Here is a 21,730-nt window from a genome sequence, read left to right on the forward strand (position 1 = left end):
AAACTAATATTTTTTACAGAGGAATTCAACAGCTCCTCATCAAGTAAATACATATTCATGAATTCTGAATGTACTGCCATTTACATTACATTACAGGCATTTAGCAGACGCTCTTATCCAGAGCGACTTACACAATAATGTTGATCAGAGAATTACGGGCAAAGGTTGCCAATTCCTCGTTTTACCACTAGATGGCAACAAAGCATTGAAGATGGCATCAATGCAGGTTCTCATCTTGCTGGTTAATAACCAGGTTCTCTAAAACTGATTATGTTGAGGGAAACTTCATGCTGCTTCTAATACTAATTGCCATGAGTGCCTTTGTTAAAAGGTTCTGAATAAGAGTATCAAAGTAAAGACAACCTTCTCTTGAGCTTCCACATATCCTAACCAAACCAAGTATATATAATGTGACTATTATAACCACCCTTACTTCAGTTAACAACAACAGGAATGAGTGTTTTAAACTTATTAAACTTTTTAAACTATTTTCATAAAAACATTACCAAAGGCACCACAAGTGCAATAAAAGGCATGTAAAATTTCGTTTTTCAAACTGTAAGATGACAGTTTGGATTATGTGACTCAATGTATGCATGCACCACTAAACATTATTACACTTCTACTAATATATTAAACCACATTTGTAATGTTAAGCTGAAAACCCTGGTATTTTCAATAATGACGTTAATAAAACACATGAGCTGCTATAAAAATGCATCTTTGTACTCCTGTCCTGACAATCTTTCTACAGCACACACGCTCTCATTACGTAACATACACATTCTTCAAATTCTGTACAAATCATGCCTTAAAAGCCTGTATGGGTCAGGCAGCTAAAAATAGCAATGACATGCTAACTGGAAAAAATGCGTTCATTCAACAGCAAAGACACTGTTCAGTCCAACAAAGATACTCATCTGCGAGTGCAAGATGAAAAGGGTGTGAGAGAAACAGAGGTCCCTGGGGGGCCCACGCTTTGGGAGGCGTAGGGGGGCGGGGCTCTCACCTTGCGTACCCACGAGCACCAGGGGCACCTCGGCGGTGTTGCGGTAGTTCGCCATGCGGCTGTAGTAGTGGTAGACCGTCTGGAAGCTGATCTCGTCCTCCAGGCTGAACACGAAGATGACCGCGTCGACCCACAGGGCAAACTGGGGAGGGAAGAGAAGGCGGGTCATTGACCAATCAGGAACAGCATCCTCGTCCGTCGACCAAGCACACGCCAAGGCTGACATGCTGTTTAACACCGTGGAAACGGACACCAGTAACTCTGGGAAAACAGCAATCGGGTCAGCCTCACACTCACCAGTTACACAGTAACTGCACTGTAACAGCAGCGTGAACAGGAAGAGGACAGGCTAGCATCAGAGACTACAGTATCATCATTACAGATCAATATACGGTATCTGAGGCTGTGGAGGACATTTAATCCAGCCCAGCAGTGCCTGGACTAACAGAGCCGGCAAGGACTCCACCCATTCTGGCTCACCACAGAAACTGTATATGGTATAGGACGAGTTCACGAAATACTACAGCAGCCTTACGAATGCACGTGTGGAGATGGGGTCTGCACACAAGCTTTTGCCTGCAGTACCAACCTGTGCCTCTGGAGGGCCCCCTTCATCCCTGATGAGCAGGAGGTAGCTCTGGCCGTCCACGACGATCTCCTTCTTGAAGCGTCCTCCTGAGGAGGGGAGAGGGGTGGGCGTGGTTAGACACACGCAGGATGCGCTGGTCGAAAATCTCTCCTTAAGAGCACAGAACACTTCATTATTTACATCCTGAAGGCAGGAGCCTCAGCCAGAACTAGACCCTTAACCTTCCAGCCACTACTCACTGGCTCCCTGACTGGAATATTAGCGGATAAACTCTCCACAATATTTAGCAACTCTATTAGAAACCCCTATGGTATTAGCTGTCTGTGTTTTTAATGTTTTCTGTTAAAAATAAATATGCAGAAGTGCCAAGATGAGACATAATGGCCACTTCACAAACACGCCCAAGAATCCAAGCAGATGGTATGAACTTCCTCTACAAACACAGTAAATATAAACCATAAATATCAAACGTCAAAAATGATGTTTGTATTGAACGCATTAATACTCTATTCTCATGCTGTATATTCAATTAGTAAACTTTACATATTTGCTAACCTTCATCAGAAGTGTCCGTTAAGCCTCAAGGAAGGTTGAACTGTACTGAATTACTAACACCCAAAAGCCAAATCTAGAGCAGTCAAACCCAATTAAACATGGTAAAGGAGTCTGTGTTTCAGCCCCTTGATCAGAGTGCTGTTATTTTCCCTGTGCTCAAGTTACTTTAGTCATGAGTTTAAAGAAGTGCATCTGCAAAACTATTCTGTTTGCTGAGAAGAGCAACAAATCCCACACAGACGGCCTGCTGACATCATCAGAATCTGTTCAAATGAATTACTGGAGAACCACTGGCCAATCAGGATAAAACAGTGACATCACTCACAGCACCAACATCAACAACAGCAGCATTATGGAGATCTTCTCTAATGTGGAGGATGATGACAACGGGTGTGATTCTGATGTAAGAGTCTCCTAGTGAACTGCCAGCTGAGGGTCGTAATGAAACTGGGACAACACTGAAGGGGTCCTCCCATTGAGGGCACCCCAGATATGAGAAGCGTGGGGGTGTTTTTTTTTTTAGAGGGACTGCAGGCATGCTGAGGGGACACAGCCCAAACCGGGGACGCCCTGATGCTGTTGGGGTAGGCGGCAGGCCGGAGGGGGAGGGGATGCGGGCATTTGAGAGGAGGGCATGGAAAAGTGGTCCGCTATACCCCATGGAGCACAGCAAGGGAAACCTAAGCACAACCCAGCTAACACAAAACCTCCTCACAATGATACTGCCCTGCAGTGGAAATGTTATAACACTTACTAAACATTCTAGTAACACTGTGATAACATTGTGTGTCAGCTAGGAAGCTAACACTGCAGCGTGGCTTGACATAAGCAACGGATGGATTTGTGCAGGATTCCCACAGGCAGTTCTCTGTTGAAGGGCCATCAGCGAGTCTCAGTGTGGCTGTTGTGATAAGACACTAAGAACCTGACTCCACCTCACCCACAGAGCATGCAGCTTCTCTGAGCGGGGCTCAATTACCATTCACTGGAGTCAACTCAGCAAATGAACTGAAATTCATGAGACATATGGGTGTGGGTCAACTGAATTAAACTGATGTGAATTTATAATTCATGTCCTGAATCATCATTTCCTGACACAGCCGTATTGTGGGTATAGAGCCTGCCCAGGGCAGAGGTGACAGTGATAACAGCAGTAAATCTGGCACCCGCTGCTTATTCCGGCACTTGGCACTGGGATTGGATTGTGGGTAATGACCCTGCGATATCTTGGCATCCTGACCGGGGGTGTATCTGTATGTCAAGTTCCTTTGTGTCACAGAGATCGGGGTGCAGACAGCCCTGTTTAGCGCCCGGGGGGGGGGGGGTTATGGTGGGGGGGCTGAGTGCGTGGTACCAGACTCCCCGCGAGGGAAGCCGCGAGCACCACACGCCCGGTTCACAGGAACCGCCGAACACCCGACAGCAGCCCACAGACCCCCGCAGTGAGGTGCAGATGGTCCGTGCCAACGGGCTTCCCACAATACCCCCCACCAATACCCCCCTCTTCAGGGGGATTACGAAACACGCTGGGGGCGCAAGAGACAGGGAGAGCCACAGCTGCTGGGGGTGGGGTGGGTTGTTTCTTTTAGTAACACTGAGAGGTTTTTGGGGGGATTCCTCTCATGACGAGGGAAGTGGGGCGGGGTCAGGCTGCAGTGGTCTGCAAACGGTCAGGAGCTACCGGGCCACACAGCGGAGGGGTCCTTTCACACCCCTCCTCGCTCCGTCTCGGGTGGCCAATCAACGGAAACGGGAAACAGCCACTTCCCAAACACCGCTTCGTGACTGATGAGGACATAATGCCACAGGAGAATCATTCGCAAATAATAGTCTGTTCCTTCTATTAGGAACAAAGCTTATTTTAATTAAGGCCGTGTGAATTTCAAACCATTTCAGTCCTTTATCAAGAACACAGGTGTGAAACTCCGGTCCAGGAGGGCCGCATTGTCTGCTGGTTTTCGAGGGCTTCTTGGCACAAGTGTCTCATTTAAAACATTGATTGGCTGAGGAGTCCACACACTTTGTTCTCAAGGCCTTAACTGGCAGCTGATAGAAAAAACACAAAAACCTTCAGACATCGCATCCTCCTCGAGATTCAGTTCGACACCCCTGCTCCAGATGGAGCCAGATCTGCTTTTCAGAGACTGCTTAAAGCTCAGAATCTGAATGCGCGCCCCTGCATTCCACGCATTGCAGTTTGGTAGGTATGCATGCTGAAAAGCATGGAACTCGTTTCACAGCACTGCGATCCTCCCGTCACATTCTAAGAATTTCCCCCTCTTACGTCAGCGTGACATTCCACCCCTCCAGTAACGCATGAGAGCAGAACGGACAACCGCTTTGCAACTCCGCGCGTGTGGTTTACCCCACACGCTTCAAACTCACGCACACGCCGCTAGTCTGAACTGTGAAAGGTATTTACATTTAAAAGAATACCTTTTACAGGAAATGAGCGTGAAGATTCTAACTTCTACCTTTATTCTTGTGTGCCTACAATCCCCAGAATGCATCACAAAGCTGGATGCCACAGGCCGGCCCATAGCCAGTGTGCTTAAAAAAAAATGGATATGAGCTCCATTTAAACATGGTCACAAAACAAATCCAGTTATGCATACAAATATTATTATGGATAATATTATGTATTATTGTATGTTATAACTGAATCTAAATAAGCCATGCAGTTAATCATGCAAAGCAATTAGTATGAAAGCCCTGCAAAACCCATAATAAACACACATCAGGAGTCACAGATTTATGGACATTACAGTAAGCCTAACAGATGCAGATAATAAATTGATGCACCATCTTCAATAATTTACCTTTCAAAGTGTAAACCTGACACTGGGCTGATGCACTCTTTTCAGCCTCAATGGAATTTCAGACAAAAAACTAAGCCATTCGTGTTTTTGCTTTTGTAATAAAACTGGCAGCTTGGGTGAGACATGCGACGAAATCCGTAAGGCGACCGATTCTCCAGCCGTAACCCCCCGTCCCCCCCAGCATGGTTAGAGTGGTACGATCCCCATGCCCTGGCACTTTGCCCTCTATGGTCCTTCCTCTACCTGCTAACTGCTCTCCTTCACCCCTCCCAGAATAAAGCAAAAATAAATAAATAAGGAAATCGCAAAAGGACTGCAGACTGTCCTGAAGTTACACTGCAGAATCAACCCCACGGCCTAGCACTTCGTGTGAAAGGCTGACTTACATACTGTATATGCCCGGTTCTGCAGGAAGGCTTCTGAAACCAAACAGCAAACCTGCAGTGTGTCAACAACCGGTGCGGTATCAGACAGATGTTCGCACGGACAGACAGAAGCCAGGCGGACTGAGAGTGAAATTAGAGATGTAGGGCAGTGCAGCTGTATGTGTTTACTTCAGCTTCCTAGGTGGGCTTTAATAGTTTGTTTACCGCTGGATCTTTGCTCTAATTTTCCTCTGGGTCTCATGTTTGCCTGTCAATAAAACATCCTCTCTGCACGTCCAGCGCATGTGTGGATGCATCATTTGCATTAAGCAAGTGTTTTAATTAGGTACCATTCAAGCTCCACAATAATTAATAGTGTGTTCAGACGAGATTCCCCCGGCTAATTATTTCCACTGAAGAGGCTTGCTGTCCTTGTTCTGTAACAATACCTTGGCTCTCGCTGCTTTAATTATGATGGATAATATTGTAAAATGCCTTTATTGTCTTTAACAAAGGCCTTTGTGGTCTATCTATTAAATTTACAATAATGTAGTTTCACAAAAAAAAAAAGACTAATATCTGCTTGGCACTCTTCTAAAAGCAACAAGAATATGTTAATATATGACACTGGTATTGTGGGTTTGGAAAATGAACTGATGACAGTTCAATAAACAGTCAAACATAAATCTGATTATCATAATGAAATCATGAATGAAATGCTTGCAATTCCACTATTTCCCAATGCGGGGTTTGAAAAGCATCTGAAAAGTGCAGGATTGTATTTCTGCAAGTGAAGTTAACCGCAGTACTGTGACAACTGTTCAGATAAATCCGACCCATGAATCTAAATTAATTGAAAAAGAACACACTGTTTAAATGACCAAACTCAAAAAAAATAGCCTATTAAAAAGTATGGATGTAGGAAAGAACTAAAGTACCAACACGCGCATACAAACAGTAGCCTAATTGAAGAGAGAAAAAAAGATTATCAAAGATGGCAAAAAAAACAGGGGTGGGTGTGTGGGCGTGCGTGTGCATGGGCGAGAGTGTGTGTGTATGTGTGTGTGTGTGAGTGTGTGCGTGAATGTGCGTGTGTGTGTGCGCATCGATAGCAGTGTTTTCCATAATTATAAGGTGTGTGTTTGTGCTGTCAGGGAAAAGGAAGCGGCAAGGTCAGCGCAGCCGACCGCCAGCCTGTTTAATTATAGAGCATTTTCCAGCTGTGACGCTACGGTACGGCGCAAAGGGACAGATCTGCGCGCGGCGTTCCAGCGTGGGGGTGTGTGTGCGCGCGTCACACGACAACTATGCGACTGCACTTTCCAATTCTGACATTTCAATCAGCTTTGTGTTTCACTGAGCCTATGGACAGACGCAGGCATACACACACTTAGATGTGTACACGATCACACACAAACTGGTACACACGGGCAAACAAGATAAAGAAAACACGAGCACTACCACAGACAGAAAGACACACAAACACATGGAGAAACGCAGATTGGCTGGCAGACAGACAGACAGATGTGCAATGACCGCTGATTGGCCTGTTCCCCTTCATACTTTAAACACACTATTTCTATTTTGTTTGTCCCTCCAAATCTCCAGAGGGCTTAGTGAAAAGGACATGATTCTCATAAACAAGCACATAAACAAACAATTGACCCCCTCTTCCAATCGACCCGGTCTCAGTGAAAGCTCGGTCCCACGGCCTCCGGGACCAGGGAGAACACACACACACACAAAACCCCGCCATGGGTGACCACCGACAACCCTGCTTCCACAGACACAGACGCTGCCCTGTCCGTCATCCACGAGCACAGGGAACGTGCGTCGAGTAGCGTAGTGCGTAGTGTGTAGTATGGAGTGCGATGGGTGGATTTGGGACTGTGGGGGTGTAGTGGAGCTGTGTTTGGGACACGGGCAATGATTTGGGTGATGGACAGTGACTGAAGACTGGAATCCTACGATGGGCGATGGGGGTACACGACGACAACACACGGAGGGCTACCATGGTAATGCAGAACTGCAGCTCGATCCGGTTCGGGCTCAATCATCAGGGCAACTAGAGGTTTTTTATTTTATTTAAATGTTAATCCCCTATATATATTTTTTTTTTTGATTTGCCAATTGTGCCTCCTAAGTTGTAAATGTGCAATCTGTCCGTGCAGAAAGAATACTGCTGATGAAGTACATGCACTCTCCTGATACGCTCACCTGCAAGCCTGTGGCCACTTCACATCTTACAGTCCACACAGTACTACAGGAGGATCAGGCTCACCTCTCTCTTTACACAACTGCTAGCTTGTGAGTTCCTGGCCTTTGTTGTGGGGGGGGTGCTCAAACATAAGTGACCTTAAGGACTATGACTGAATTCCCTGGTGGGACAGAACCAACTGGGCTCTGCTGCTGTAGAGCCCAAGACTGTCAGCTGTTCTTGTTACATTAAGAAGATGCAGCCGCCAATGGAACCCGGAGCGGATCGAACTGCTACGTAGAGGGAGCGTGCCCGGTTAGCCTACGAAGACTACGAAGCAGAGCTCCCAGGGAGGGGAGGAGAGGGGGAGAGACAAAAGAGGATAGTTACCTGCATCCACGTCAGCTATTTAAGAGGCAGCCAAGGAAAAAAAAAAAGAGAGAGAAGAAATGAAGAAAAACAAATCAAAGAAGCAAGGCCCATTTTTAACTCATGCACAGTCATTTTAACACCTTCAGAAACCACAAGGAAGAAAAAAAGTCTGAGGCGCACCACTGGAAGAAAGATTGAGCCCATTAAGAGAGAGAGAGAGAAGCCTGGGGAACGTCTCCATTCCCCGCCACTCCACAGACAGAAAAACACGGAACACGTGGGCCGCCCGATCCCCGCAGGAGGAAGTCATTTTCATTTATCGAGGGACCGCAGTTCTTCCTCTTCAGTAAAATGTTCCACTCAGTGATTAACAGGAGGATTTATCGCTCCTCCGTATTCCTGTGAAAACAGCACATCGGCCCTCTCTAAGTCCTCCAAACCTCACACTCTCCTTCAGGGAGGAGGGGAAAAGTGCAGGTTTTTATCAAAAGTGCGAAATGAGGACTGCCGCTCCAGATTCTGGAAGTCGAGTTCAGAGGGCTTCCTGTCTGCCCCCACCCTCACACAAAAAAGAACAGCCGTCAATGGGGAAGGGCAGGGAATATAAGGCACTGAGACCTGAAGACAGATTTACATTGTTGTTCCATGTCATTCCCCAAAATAAATTTTAAAAAATTAGAGGGGGAAAAAATCCTCCCGACGTTTACCTGCGCCAAATGGGGCTTATAAATTAGAATTTTGTTTTGAGAGGCGGTGTTGAAAGGAAGAAACGCTCTGTAAAATGTGTTTCAATTCCCTTCAGGTCTGAATAAATGCTATGATTCCAGACAAGACTCAACACTCCCAGTGTTGCAGAAATGTGCAAAGAGGGAGACTCTGTCTATCTGAAGAGTCTTAACAAGAGGACAGGATCCCGCATGGAACTAAACACATGGACAAGGGGGCTTGTTTAATATCTAACACAGGGACCATTAAAGGGTACACCTGAGATTCACAGACCTTGGCACTTAGTAGGTTAAAAAAGCACTCAAACATCAAGTACAGCCCTTGTTGCCAGCTAGTATGTGGTATGGGTTACTGAACCACTTCTGGCCACAACTAAAAATTCTATAAAAGTCTGTACAGTAATTTCAGAATGTTGCAGTGTTTTACAGAAATCAACTTGATGTCATGGATGAATCTGATCAACAAATTATCATTGCAAACAATACGCTGTAGATAATAAAGTGATTCATATTCATTATCATACAGAGCACTGCTGGTGATTCACTGGAAAATGTATGGAGCTGTTTACAGAAATATCCTACCGTGCAAATGGATCATGAGTAAAAATGTAAAATATGCGAGTCAGGCTGGCTATGACCCGCTATATAAATGTCCATCTTTGAAGCTTATAAAAATAACATCATACCAAAACACTACCAAAGGCTCAAAATGTTATTTTGAAACGGCCAATGTGTAATTTCTACATTACTTTAAAGATTAACAGCTGTTGCACCAATTCAACAAAACATGCTACTTTCGAGTCCGGTTCACGTCACGCTGCTTTTGGAATCATCTCAAAGAACACAACACCGCCATTTTTCCTCAAAAATATGTGGGCAAATAGAGGAGCCACGCCGGTCGGGCGGCGGAAAAAAGAAAGAAAGGAAGAAAGAAAAAAAAACAAGACGTTTGTGGGCTTTCGCGAATTCTTGGACTGCGTGGTCGTCTGATTCCGATGCAGCGTGGGGCGGGCGTGCCCGCGGACGTCTGTGACTGCTGCAGGCGCGGCTCGCCGCTGGCAGCATGAGCGAGCGACCGACCCCGCTTCTACTACTGACCCACTGTTGTCTTACGCTCCCAATTCAAACAAGCAGCATGCGCTTATCAGCGCGGAGGAAATCTGCACTTCCTATCGATTGTGTCAAAGGAATGGCCGAGTACTAGAAGCTCCGCTTTGTTAGGCGGCGCCATAGTATTTCTCCCCATGCAAACTGCACGCGTCGTCACATTTTGTGCAATTAATGCGCATAAAATATGTACGCGCATCACTGTCTGACACGGTTAACCATTTACCCTCTTTCGCTGGTTTACAAAGACATTAGCAAGGGAAGAGGGGGTAAAACGGTGAATTAAGCGAACACGGGGTTAAAACGGCGCATTTCCAGTATTGGGTCGCCTCGCCGCCTCGTCCCAAAGGAGGTTTTCTGTAGTGCCAGTTCCGCGCGGGCGCAATAACATTAATAATGAGGAATTAAATATTTAAACGTGTGCCTTTGAAACCGGATATGTTCTGGGGCCTTCCCATATTGAAGGGGGTTGGCGCAAACCTCTTTCCACTCTCAATTATGAATGGAGAACATGATGGTTTCCTCGGGGTCTGCAATCCCGGTTCTAGGAACAGGTGTTGGGTAAAAAAAAATTACCCTTCGGCTCATGGCCGGAGGAAGTTAAGATAAGCAGACGGCTTTGCTAAACCACAGTAAGGCGGTGTTGGTGATTCTGCTAAGGACGCCTTTGTTTGTTAAAGAAAAGAAACTGAGGCCAGAAGTAAAGCTTACATGCATTAAGTATTCTTCACTTCACATCGTTATTTCATCATCATCAGAACACGCCCAAATGTATTTAATAGAGTTTTGAAATTCCACCGTCTGTAATATCCCAGTCTCTTCAACAAAAATATAAACAGACTATTTTAATTGAATAAACAATGTCTATTCCTGCTCCCAGCCAATCAGATTCACCATAATGCAGAGCACAAGACAGCACATCAGCCTGATGCAGAGATCAGTTCCTTACAGAAAGCTAACAATGTCTCTAAACTAGTGAGCAGTTGCAACTGTAAGCTTATTTTTTAAATACTAAATGTGCAGGTTAGTGAGTTCATAACTGAAAGTGGTCGATGTCTAAGTATGGCTACGACTCCAACGCTTTCCCAGACCTTGAAGTCCAGCTCAACACTGGTCTCAAATTCCAACATCTGGGACAACAGCAGGACAGCCAGAGACGTGGGCCGTCAGACAACAAGTTAATCATGCTCCAAGTGAGTCTTCCCTCCCACTGCTGGATTCCCTGGATTAGCCACGTTAGCAGTGAAATTACGAGACTGTGTGAGAGAGTTAGAAAGTCAAAACAATGTTAATATTATTAGACCCAGTCAGTGACATTTCCCCTGACAAAGAAAACTGCGGCAGAAACAAAAACTGATTCAAACAGGAACGACAAGAGTGTTCAGAAGTGCAGACTCTCTCTAGACTCAACACTGCAAAACGTTTGGATGCACGCTTACCCTCTGGGGACTCTTCTTGCACATAGGTACCGGTCAGGTACCTGTGCACTAATGCCGACTTCCCGCTGGCCAGGTTACCCACAATCCCCTAGAGGTGGGGAGGAAACATGAGTAAATGAGCTGCATTCTGGGATCAAGAGTTCCATTTCCCCCAAACTTTTTATCTTTTGCTATCTTTTAAAACTTGCTATCTTTTTTTTGCAGCTGGATTTCAGAACAAGATCCACTGAGATGCATCCCATACTGCTGTGCCAGAAACATACTCGAGAATTCCTTAATGCTGCCATATATTACACATAATGCAAAGTAAATGGAGCTCTTCATTTCTGAATGAACTGCACTCACTCGCATATTTATTTAAGTGGCTCTACTTCAAACTGCAGAGACTGATGTGGAAGGGTAAAAAAACGCTGTCTCAGCCTTGTTCTGGAATAATCCATACAGAATGTGGAAAAGCCCGGAGACAAACGGTCGCAGGAAGGAGGGCGAACTCACCACTTTGAGCTCGGGTACCGAGCGACTCATGGTCCATTCCTGGCTGTTCACGAAGGCATCTGCAACACACAGAGAGAAGCGGAGAGAGAGGCGTTAGCCGACAGGGCCACAGTGAAACGAGCACGTTTTCATGCACATCACAACCCTCTATGGTGTCCCTTTGCTTGAAAGCATGAGGGCCTTGGCCTACATGGATTTGCTGTATTTTGTACAAGAAAAGAAACTCATAATGGGAGTTGTGGTTCAGTGACGGGATATCAACAAAACAGCTGTATGGGGTGATGGGGACAGGGCCATGTCAGCTGGGAACAGAGACCAAAAAGGCACAAAAGCATATGGACTTCACAGGGTGTTCAGAGTTCAGACACTGCCTGATCCTCCTGCAGCCAAGCAAAAATGGAGACAAGAACCACACAGTCTGTCAGGGAGACCAGGGCTGCAGCCTGTTCAGCAGTAATATCCTGGAGAAAGTGACTGTGAGGTAGAGCGAGAGTGGGGGGAGAACAGGACAGGGGGAATGAGATGCGGAGAATAGCAGCACACGGGAGGGAACTGCATGATGGGAAGCGGTCTCTTTCCTTAGTGTCGATGCCTCACCGGCAACCTGCCACACTCAGTACCACCCACCACCACTCAAAGCCTGTCAGTGCTGCTGCAGTCAGGAGTGTCAACAAGGCCAATTACACTGTGCAGCAAGCAACAGCTCTGCCTAGACCATCACTGCATCTAAAGCCAATTACACTGTGCAGCTCTGCCTAAACCATCACTGCATCTAAAGCCAATTACACTGTGCAGCTCTGCCTAAACCATCACTGCATCTAAAGCCAATTACACTGTGCAGCTCTGCTGAATCCATCGCTGCATCTGCACTGCCTGCCCCACAACCAGTGACGTATCATGCTCCTACTGTACATGGGTGAGTACCAACAGAGCTCCTCTAATGAAAAAAACGAGGCCCGTAAAGGACAATTTCCAAAATTTTCAATGGTCCTACTTCAAACATATTAAGACTTTTGTGAAGTACAGCTAGCAGAAAGATATAATTGCTAAGTTTATGTTGTGACTAACAGCAAATCAAGTCCCTTCAGCACAGGACCAGTAACCCCCGCAGTGGTAGGAACAGCGCTCCTGCACCCAGGCAGGCGCACGGCCCCCTCCGCGCCCACAGCCCGGCGAAACCGCGGCGCTGTCACAGAGCCGCTGATTTCCCCCGGCCCCCCGCCGTGCGTTTGAAGCGGCAGACAGGGAAGAGAAAAGCACAGGCCCACCCCCCCACCCCCCCCCCGGCCCCGAGAGCATCCATACTGTTGTATATTTTATATTCCCTCTCACAAACCGCTTGCCAGACCGCCCACGCAAGCCTCCGCCAGTTAACCCTTCGCTGACGCGGCGGGAAAACACTGCAGTGCTGGAAGCGCCCTACTTGCACTGAACGCTGCGCTTTCATCAGCGGGGTCTCGGGCAGGGGCATGTGCTGCCATTCTGATTGGACAGCAGACAAAAGGCTGCTTTTAGCATAAACGCTAATGGCACTGACCACAGAATACAGTTAAATTACACAAGCGGCGGCTCATGCGCATTAACCTACATGTATGAACAATTCAAATGCATGGTATCACATAATAGCCTATAGAAATGATTTATATATGACAGCAGAATGTGCCATTCTTTTCAGCCTGTCCATTATTTATCAGTTTTTGGACGCCAGAACCTACAAAAAGAAATTGGCTGGGATTTGTGTAGGTTTTTTTTGCCTTAGTTACCACCTAATAGTCACACAGGCCCACGCACGCATGCACACACACAGTATGTAGGTCCTACAGTACATTCAGACAACATATATTTCTTGTCATTATAATATTATTACTGTGTTAATATTACTGCATATTAATATTTTAATCTGAGAAAACATTATAAAATACAGGGAATCTCTCTTTCCACTTAGCAAAGCTACAGCCAATCACGCACATCCCCGCAAGACTGCTGGCCAATCAGCGCTGGTCTGAATGTGATGACAGACTCTGGGGCACATCTGAACGCTGGAACCCAAGTGGCCAGGATTAGCCGTGCGGCCACACCTATGAAGGACAAGGATGTGTGTTCCCATCAAGGAACCTGAAACCTACACTGGGCCCGATGATGTCACAGCGATGTCATAAGCACTCCCTGGAAGAGGCTGTGAGTCGAACAGGGGCTCGTATCGTTCTGGACCCGGGTTCAGAGCTGCTTACGGACAGCCAGCAGTGAACAGGATTCGTCCAGCCGAGTCGACAGGGCTCGTTTCAGGAGCAGTGAGAGGCAGGCAGAGCAGGACCTTTAGGCTGATCTGAATGAGGTTAAATGTCCTGGTCCCACAGATAAGCCATACAGGCCAGCAGCGGGCAGTGAGGGTCAGCCTAATGCAGCTCTCACTCTCAAACACCGCCAGCACTGTTTGAAGTGAAAAGCGATAACCTACAGAACAAAACCTTGTGACTCCGGTCTTGAAAACATGGCGTCTGAGAGGGTGATCTGACGGCTTTATGAAGAGAAGAGCTGGCATCCATGATGGGCAAGGTCACGATCTACAGCACAGGAAGGGAGTCACACCACCTACCCACCCCCCCCCACCCACCCACCCCCTACCCCCCCCCACAGAAGGGAGAGTGTCTCGCCACACAGCTGGCCTGGGCCGGGGGGGGGGGACAGGAAGAGAGCCCCTAACCAGGAAGCTTCCTCAGCTCAGAGGGGTTGAAGGTTTTACGGCCTTCCAGTCCATTTTAATGCCGCTGAATTCCAGAGGAAACTCCTGAGTTGGCAGCGCAGTGCCACCAGGGTACCCTCAGCCGCACAAAAACCATCACCTCTTTGGTCATGTTTTAATGTTTCTATTCATAAATATTACGGTTTTCTACCAAACATATGAGTGGATGAATTCAGAGACGTGAATGTGAAACAACAATATTTAAATATTTGCGGGGGGGGGAGGGGGGTGCAAATGACAGGAAAACAGGAAAAGGAAAACACATGGTTTTTTTCTGACACCGGAAACATGCATGTGTGTGAAATCTGAAGGACTGCAATGATTGCGTAATGTACAGTAGAGTCAAAAGGCAGTAAAATCCCTAACACTAATTCTCCAGCCGTGCTGTTAGCATCAGTCTAACAGGAGCCCAGCCCGCTAATCACACCGCTAACCTCGCAGCGAGCGCGCGAGCCTCTACACAACGGCGCGCTCCGCGACGTGGGGCACCCGCCTGCCAATTACACGCCTCCAATTCGCACTTACAAATTACAGGGCTCCGCGGCGCATTACTTCCACTGAGCGCGCCCGATGACTGCAGCCGCCGAGCGCGCATCAGAGCTCGCATCACAGCACGCGTCCACGCGTTTCGGCACACGCCGTTTCCGGCCGGCTGCCCTTCCCACACGCGAGTTTTTAACGTTGGAAATCACCATGTCGTTTCCGAGCTGTTGTGAGTAAAAAAAAAAAATTGGACGGCCGGGAACGTAGCGATAAAAAACCAGAACGCTCGGAGACTTAGCATGTGTAGCGTGAGAGCGCAGGCGTGTGGGCAGGGTTTGAGTGAGGAGCGCTAGCCTCTTCCATTCGCGGCGCACACACACAGAGCCTGGCAGAACAGGCTGAATAACAATAGGCCTGAGCAGCAGCCTCTCAGTAATGCAGTTTAATATTTCATCCCAGCAGCTGCTGCTGCCTGGCAGTCAGGCACCAGAGGCTCTCCTGTCCTAAAGTAGGCCACAGCTGATTCTTTGGGTTACCCGGGCAACAGGGCACAGCACTGATGTTATACTAACCCACTGAAAAAGGCACTTTTTTTTTACTCATCAAGGCACAGACGCCCAACCAGGGACTGAATATTCAGAGGAGATTTTTTTTGAGAAAAAGAAAATTCCATCTGCGATATGACAATGCCAGAGGAAAGCGCCATTAGGAAAATGTCTGCGTGTGTACACGCCTATGTGCATGTGCTTTCCCATGTCTGTGCATGTGTCCAAGCAGATAAGTGTGTGTGAATGTGTGTGCATGTGTATCTGTGTCTCTTTTGCTCAATCAGTGATGCCCCAGTTTCCTTATGATGGCCTTGCTCAGTGACCCAGCAGATCCACACAGCAGCATCACAGAGGAAAGCAGGTTTCTCTTAATCCTCCTAATCTACATTTACACCCTGGTCACTGCTCTCTGAACCCTAATCTACATTTATACCCCTAATCCTAATCTACATTTACACCCCAGTCGCTGCTCACTGAATCCTAATCTACATTTATACCCCTAATCCTAATCTACATTTACACCCCAGTCACTGCTCACTGAATCCTAATCTACATTTACACCCCAGTCACTGCTCACTGAATCCTAATCTACATTTACACCCCAGTCACTGCTCTCTGAATCCTAATCTACATTCACACCCCAGTCGCTGCTCCGTGACTTCACCAAAATAGCTTCACTTCATTCCTTGAGCAGAAGCCCTCTGGCGCTGAACATGCCGCTTTTAAACAGCTCTTAAATGATTCATGTGCGAGTGCATCTCCAGTCAAAGCCCTCTCAGCTAGCTTAACCCCTTCCTTCCCCCGGCTGTCAGAGTTAACGCACAGAAGGGCCATGAGGAAGTAGGTCACAGGATCAAACAAACGCTCGTATGCGCATATAAATGCATTAACTGTTAGCTGAGCTGCGGAGAGCGTTCTGCTGCAAAATGGCTGCCACACAACACCCAGTCAGTATCCATGCTAACGCTAACAACTCCACTATCTCACTGTATATTCAGTGCTTTGAAGTCTGAATAGCAGGATAGTTGTGCAATTCAATACAATTACCATTATCAATAATAATAATAATAATAATAATAATGCATAATAATGCTATCTGAAAATACCACCAGTGCACCTCTCCCTATGTACACTGCATTAATAAAATCAGAAGGAATTCAGTGCTTCAGGTTCCCCAGCAGTGAAAACAGGAGCCTAATGACTGGAAGGGCTCTTCTCAGTGAACTCCGTTTCTCACTGAATGGAGGACGGCTCCGAGCTGAATGTCCAGACCACGTGACGCAAAGACTTGGAAAATCGCCTCCTGGTTTTCGGTGCAGATAACTGTGCACGGCTGCCCTCCATGGGGTCGGGAGGCCGGCCGTCCCGCTGTGGCCCGCCGTCCCGTTATCACCCGCCCTAAGGGCTGCCGGGAGAGTCATGGGCCTGCTCCCGCAGACAATTAGGCAATCTCCTCTAATCTGCATCTGCCTGCGTGACCCCATCCATTAGGCAGCGGTGCCCATGCGCGGTAGCTGCAGGGCCTCTGGCCCGCCCCCATACACGCGCTTGCGTGCCCAGGATGGAGGAAAGGTCCGGGACAATGACATCAGCTCCTCCTCAGTGGAGCTTTTCAGCTTCTCAATCAGCCCCTGCTTCCTGGCCTAATGTAGCCTCCGGAACAGGGCCTTCTCCCTGCGCTGCCAGCAGACACCATTACCTTATCACCTCAGACACTTCAGACGCCGGGCGGTGAGTGCTCCATATTAGAGGCATTAGAGTGCCTTGGCCCTCTCCTCGCACTTCAGTTTAAAACCCCCAACCAAACAGCGCCTTTCTGAAGTGGACTCTGAGCAGCGCACTGCTGTACGGTGGGCATTTCAGACGCAGGTTTGCCCCAGGTCTGGCCCAGGTTTGACCCAGGTCTGGCCCAGTTTTGACCCAGGTCTGGCCCAGGTTTGACCCAGGTCTGGCCCAGGTCTGGCCGTGATGTATGGCGTCCGGAGCACGGAGGAACCCCGAGGCGCTCTGAAGAGGAAGCATGTGCTGGCAGGGTGATCACAGCGCTAAAAAATCTGGACCAGGGCTGAGAAATCTGGCGAGATTCCGGTAGATCGTAAAAACCCTAGCCCCGCTCGATCCATCAGAAACCGCAGCGGCGCCCTTAGCGTCCGCTAACGCTGGTGGGAGGTGAGTGTGTCTGGATAAGCCCCGGTTGGTTTTAATTAGGCTACTCTGAGAGTGAAGCCTTTCTGAAAACACCTTTCCTCCCCAGCGCCTGAGCGAGCGGGCGGCCACGTACCGTGCATAATGGCGGAATGTTGCCCCGCGCGGTCCTGCTTATAAATCCAGACACCCGCCAAATGAGTCTGTCGGTGTCGAGAGCAGGGGCCCCCTGTTGGCCAAGTCCAGCAAGCTATTACCCAGAAAATGTAAGATTCCTCCAACAAAAAATTTCAGGTGGTGCAGGACCTTCGACACTGCCTTGAAGTGGGTTTAAAGAGCTCCTTGCTGATTGGACAGGCGTTTCAGGACACATTTTTGGGGAGGTGAGATCATCTTGCTCTTAAGAGATCAAGTCTAGTTCACTCCTGGATTAGCCCACAGAAAACTGTCATGGCTGACATTTATGAGCTGATCCAAAAATGTAGCTTAACTGTCAGATCATGCAAACGATTAGGGCAATTAAATGTTCAGGAGCAGGAGTTGGCATGAGACCCAGAGCAGACAGGGTCGTGCAGGAGCAGGGATCCCCAGGCCTCCACTGCAGGCGCAGATGCAAACGAGGCCTTGCAGTTCCCAGCACCCGCATCTCTGAGCTCCAGGTCACACTGAGGTCACAGGCAAACATGGCCTAAACAAGGACCCTCACCGCCCTGCCCCAAATTACAGGTGTGCATGCAGGTCCGAGTTGGGACAACACACGCACACACACGCGCGCACGTGCACACACACCCACATGCACACACACACGAGCACTCCCTCTTCTTCACTCCGGAGGTGTGTTTCTGCACGTTTCGGAGCGTCCCGCCCCGCCCCGCCCCTGGCAGGAGGACGAGCTCGTACCGACAGAGCGCACATCAAACCCAGGACATCAAAAGCGCACAGCAGATGCCTGCTGAGGAACAGCCTACCGTTACTCAGGCAAACATGTGCCTCCAATAAGAGCGGCAGAGCGAGCTCTCTCTCTGGACGCCGCCTCCCTCTCACGTTGGCAGCGGCGTTTCTGAGCCGAGGGCTGGAAGAAATCCAGGAGCGGAGCCTGAACAGGAGCGGAGCCTGAACAGGAGCGCGCGCGGCGCGCGGCACGCGGCACTGAGACACACTGAGGCAGCGCTAGCTGTGTAGAAAAGCAGAAGAGCTCGCTCTGTCCGTCCCTCTCTCTCTGCCTTCCACCTCTTCCCTCCCAGTGGTCTGCCATAAATGCAGCAGAGACGGATTTTTAAAAAGCTTGTCGCGCAATCCAATGCGGCAGTACAGCATTCAAAACAATCTCTCCTATTTCAGCCCTGAATCTGTGTAATTACACGTGTGAGGAGTGCAGTAAGCAGGACTAGTTACATAACATTCCCTGCATGGTAAACCTCAGCATTCAGAATAGCTACAAATGCAAAAGCATAATGGCAAACTATCAGAGCCGTGTTTCAGTATTACAGCCACAGCCCAAACGGTGCAGCACACTGTGGGCAGAATAACCACGCGGGAGGGTACTTTAAAGAAATAAACACTTAAGCAAGGAGACGGCACAGTAGCACCGTCAGCACTTTACATCTCAGAATGACGCAGACGGCCAGGCAACAGCATGGTACGACAGGAGGGCAAAAATGGAACCAAACTAGCACGCTAGGCACATTAGCGAAGAGAATACGTCAAGGACACATCCCACTCCGCTACCACTGGCTTGTGCTCATAGGACACAGTAAGTCATAAAAATAACTATTTTGGTACTGTGGGTTTCTGCCTGAAAAGGGCAAGACAGACCCCGGTTAAGGCTTTTGTTACATATATTATAATTATTATTATTATTTAATAATAATATAATAAGCACTGAACTCTGCCCTTGAACATGCCTCTTTACAGTACAGTGAAGGAACATCCTCCATTAGACAGGAGAACAGGATGAAAGGTATAAATGGCGACACTCTGTTTCTCTGTCCGCCACTGACCTCAGCGCCGATGCAACAAGGCCAATGTTAGGTAATCAGCTCCGTGAACTGCCCGGTGATTGGACAGGACTTTCATTTGTTCGCACTATTTATAGAGGGTCTTGCAGAGTCATGGAAACGCTCCCAGCGATCCCTGCTAAAGCCAGACCTGTGCAGAAATAACTAGGCCTACTTGTCAGTTAAGAACATTAGAGGTGTACGTCGTGACTGATTACAAGTTTAATGCGGTTCAGGAATCCAGCCACACCTGTTAAGGAAACAGTGTTCACCTGGGGCAAACTTCACTCAGTACAACCCTGCGCTTCTCCCACTCTTGTGTAACTGCTGTGGCGCCCCCTACCCTAAGGTAACAGAGACCAACCTCAGGGCACTTTCCCAGCAGAGACAGGAACCTCCATCAGGTGTCAGACAGAACGTTCTCTGCAGACAGAACATCGTCTGTGCTTCTCAGACTAAATGTGGTCTACACATCTGCACAATGGGGACGGCACCATGTGGACGAGCCATGCCTGGGCCAGACCCGGGCCTACACTGTGACCAGGGTTCGAATTATGGAGGGGGGGGGTGTTTGACGGCCCATAACATAACAGAACCCCTCCATAATTATTAAAACTGTAAACTGGGGCCATCTCTGATAATGTAAAATTATGTTTGTAAAATTTTTTATTTTCAAATGTCAACATGTTTACAGTCACCCCAGTAGATCTCCAGTTCTCTTTCACTAATAGCATTAGCTAAATATTGCACAGTCGGAAATGCCCGGTGGAGTCTATTCATGCCACAGTGCATCATTTTGAATCAATATGTGCCTTTTATTACGGATGTGCTGTACTGTTAGATCAAAAGCTTGTTTTGGTCCAGAAATACTAATAAGACCACCCCAAGAGTCAGGCTATAATTCGAACCCTGACAGTGACTCTCCAGCACCTCCCACAAAGTCCACTCCACCCTAGTTTCAAAATCTGAGCTTCAATTCCCATTGTATATAAGAAACATCCCCATTTCACGGTCAGGGTGCTAATACTGTAACCGCTGCCTTCGTAGCCTCTCAGCTCCTGCTTGCGTTGGTTCAGTTCTCCTATCGGGAGAGAAAGATGGATCTGTGTCTCGCGTCCTTTCCACACGGACGCTAAGGAGGGAGTTCCCCACTCTCACACACAATCAGTCAATTTAGGCAAAAGTGAGGTTTGTGGGAGTATTATTTTCTGCACTACAGAGAAAGTCATACAACATAGAAAGGCATCCGCCTGCCGTCTCCCAAAATATCCCTGGAAGCCCATTAGGAACCAGCAAACCACAAAAGAAAGTCTAGCATTTAAACATCCCTCTGTATCTCATTTGCAATTCACTCTGTGTAGTGTGTAGTGAAACGTTTTCTGTGAGACCTATGTTACTTCAAATTAAACTGCTTGATTTTTTTAGCGGGTAGGAAAAAAAAAAAAAGGTAGCTTACAACATTTACCGAGAATGTATTCAGATACAGTATCCTAAAATGCCTTTTCTGCCTTTTCTCCTTGCTATTTTACTGCATATTGTAATTAACACATAAAGAGAACTTCCTAATTTAGCTAATCTCAAGTGCTTTGCCAGTCGTAATTCACTACAGATTCAAATCAAGGCGGTGAACGCCAGCATGCGATCTAAGAACAACAGGCAGCTTTACGCACATTAGAGTGCGGCGGGCTGCAGAACACTGGAGCGCCAGGCGGGGAGGCTGCATCTGAAAGGACTTGGCTGTGGTTCAAAGCCGGTCCTTCTCACAAAGCGACACTTAGCGCGCCGCGCGCACACACAGCAAACCGCAACAGTGGAGCCGGGCGGCGGCCGAACACAATGGCCCGCCCGCGGCGAAGAGCGTGGCGGAGCGCGCCACGGCCGTAGCTCAACACCGCCTTATCGCCCTGCTCGGCCCTGCCTCCTGCTCTGCACTCAGACGCCTACAACCCTTCCAGGTAGATTTGTGCTCCTCAACTCTCCGCGCTTGCTAGCGACGCTGGCGTGGAATTGCTAAAATCACGTCTGTCGCAAACGTAGCTAACTTGACGCAACATACGTTATTGTTAGTCAGGGCAGGGATGTCCGATAGCTATAATGCCATCTGCAAACGTACAGGAGTTCCCGGTCCCCGCCCAGCCAAAA

The 21,730-nt window shown here is 48.0% G+C and overlaps 1 protein-coding gene across 4 annotated transcripts in view; it reads right to left on the reverse strand.

Annotated features, from left to right (window-relative positions):
* The window catches only part of agap1 (ArfGAP with GTPase domain, ankyrin repeat and PH domain 1), a 148,181-nt gene that overhangs the window by 76,705 nt on the left and 49,746 nt on the right, over nucleotides 1-21,730 (reverse strand). For 2 of the 4 annotated variants that reach the window (XM_064311740.1, XM_064311739.1), the window contains 5 exons: nucleotides 11,673-11,731; nucleotides 11,178-11,265; nucleotides 7,925-7,939; nucleotides 1,599-1,684; nucleotides 1,010-1,151 (listed from right to left, as the gene is read on the reverse strand). In XM_064311740.1, the coding sequence (XP_064167810.1) occupies nucleotides 1,010-1,151; nucleotides 1,599-1,684; nucleotides 7,925-7,939; nucleotides 11,178-11,265; nucleotides 11,673-11,731 (390 nt within the window). The remainder of the gene's footprint in view (nucleotides 1-1,009; nucleotides 1,152-1,598; nucleotides 1,685-7,924; nucleotides 7,940-11,177; nucleotides 11,266-11,672; nucleotides 11,732-21,730) is intronic. The other 2 variants (XM_064311741.1, XM_064311743.1) reach the window with 1 other exon arrangement.

Source organism: Anguilla rostrata, chromosome 15, assembly GCF_018555375.3.
Source record: "Anguilla rostrata isolate EN2019 chromosome 15, ASM1855537v3, whole genome shotgun sequence".
Taxonomy (NCBI): domain Eukaryota; kingdom Metazoa; phylum Chordata; class Actinopteri; order Anguilliformes; family Anguillidae; genus Anguilla; species Anguilla rostrata.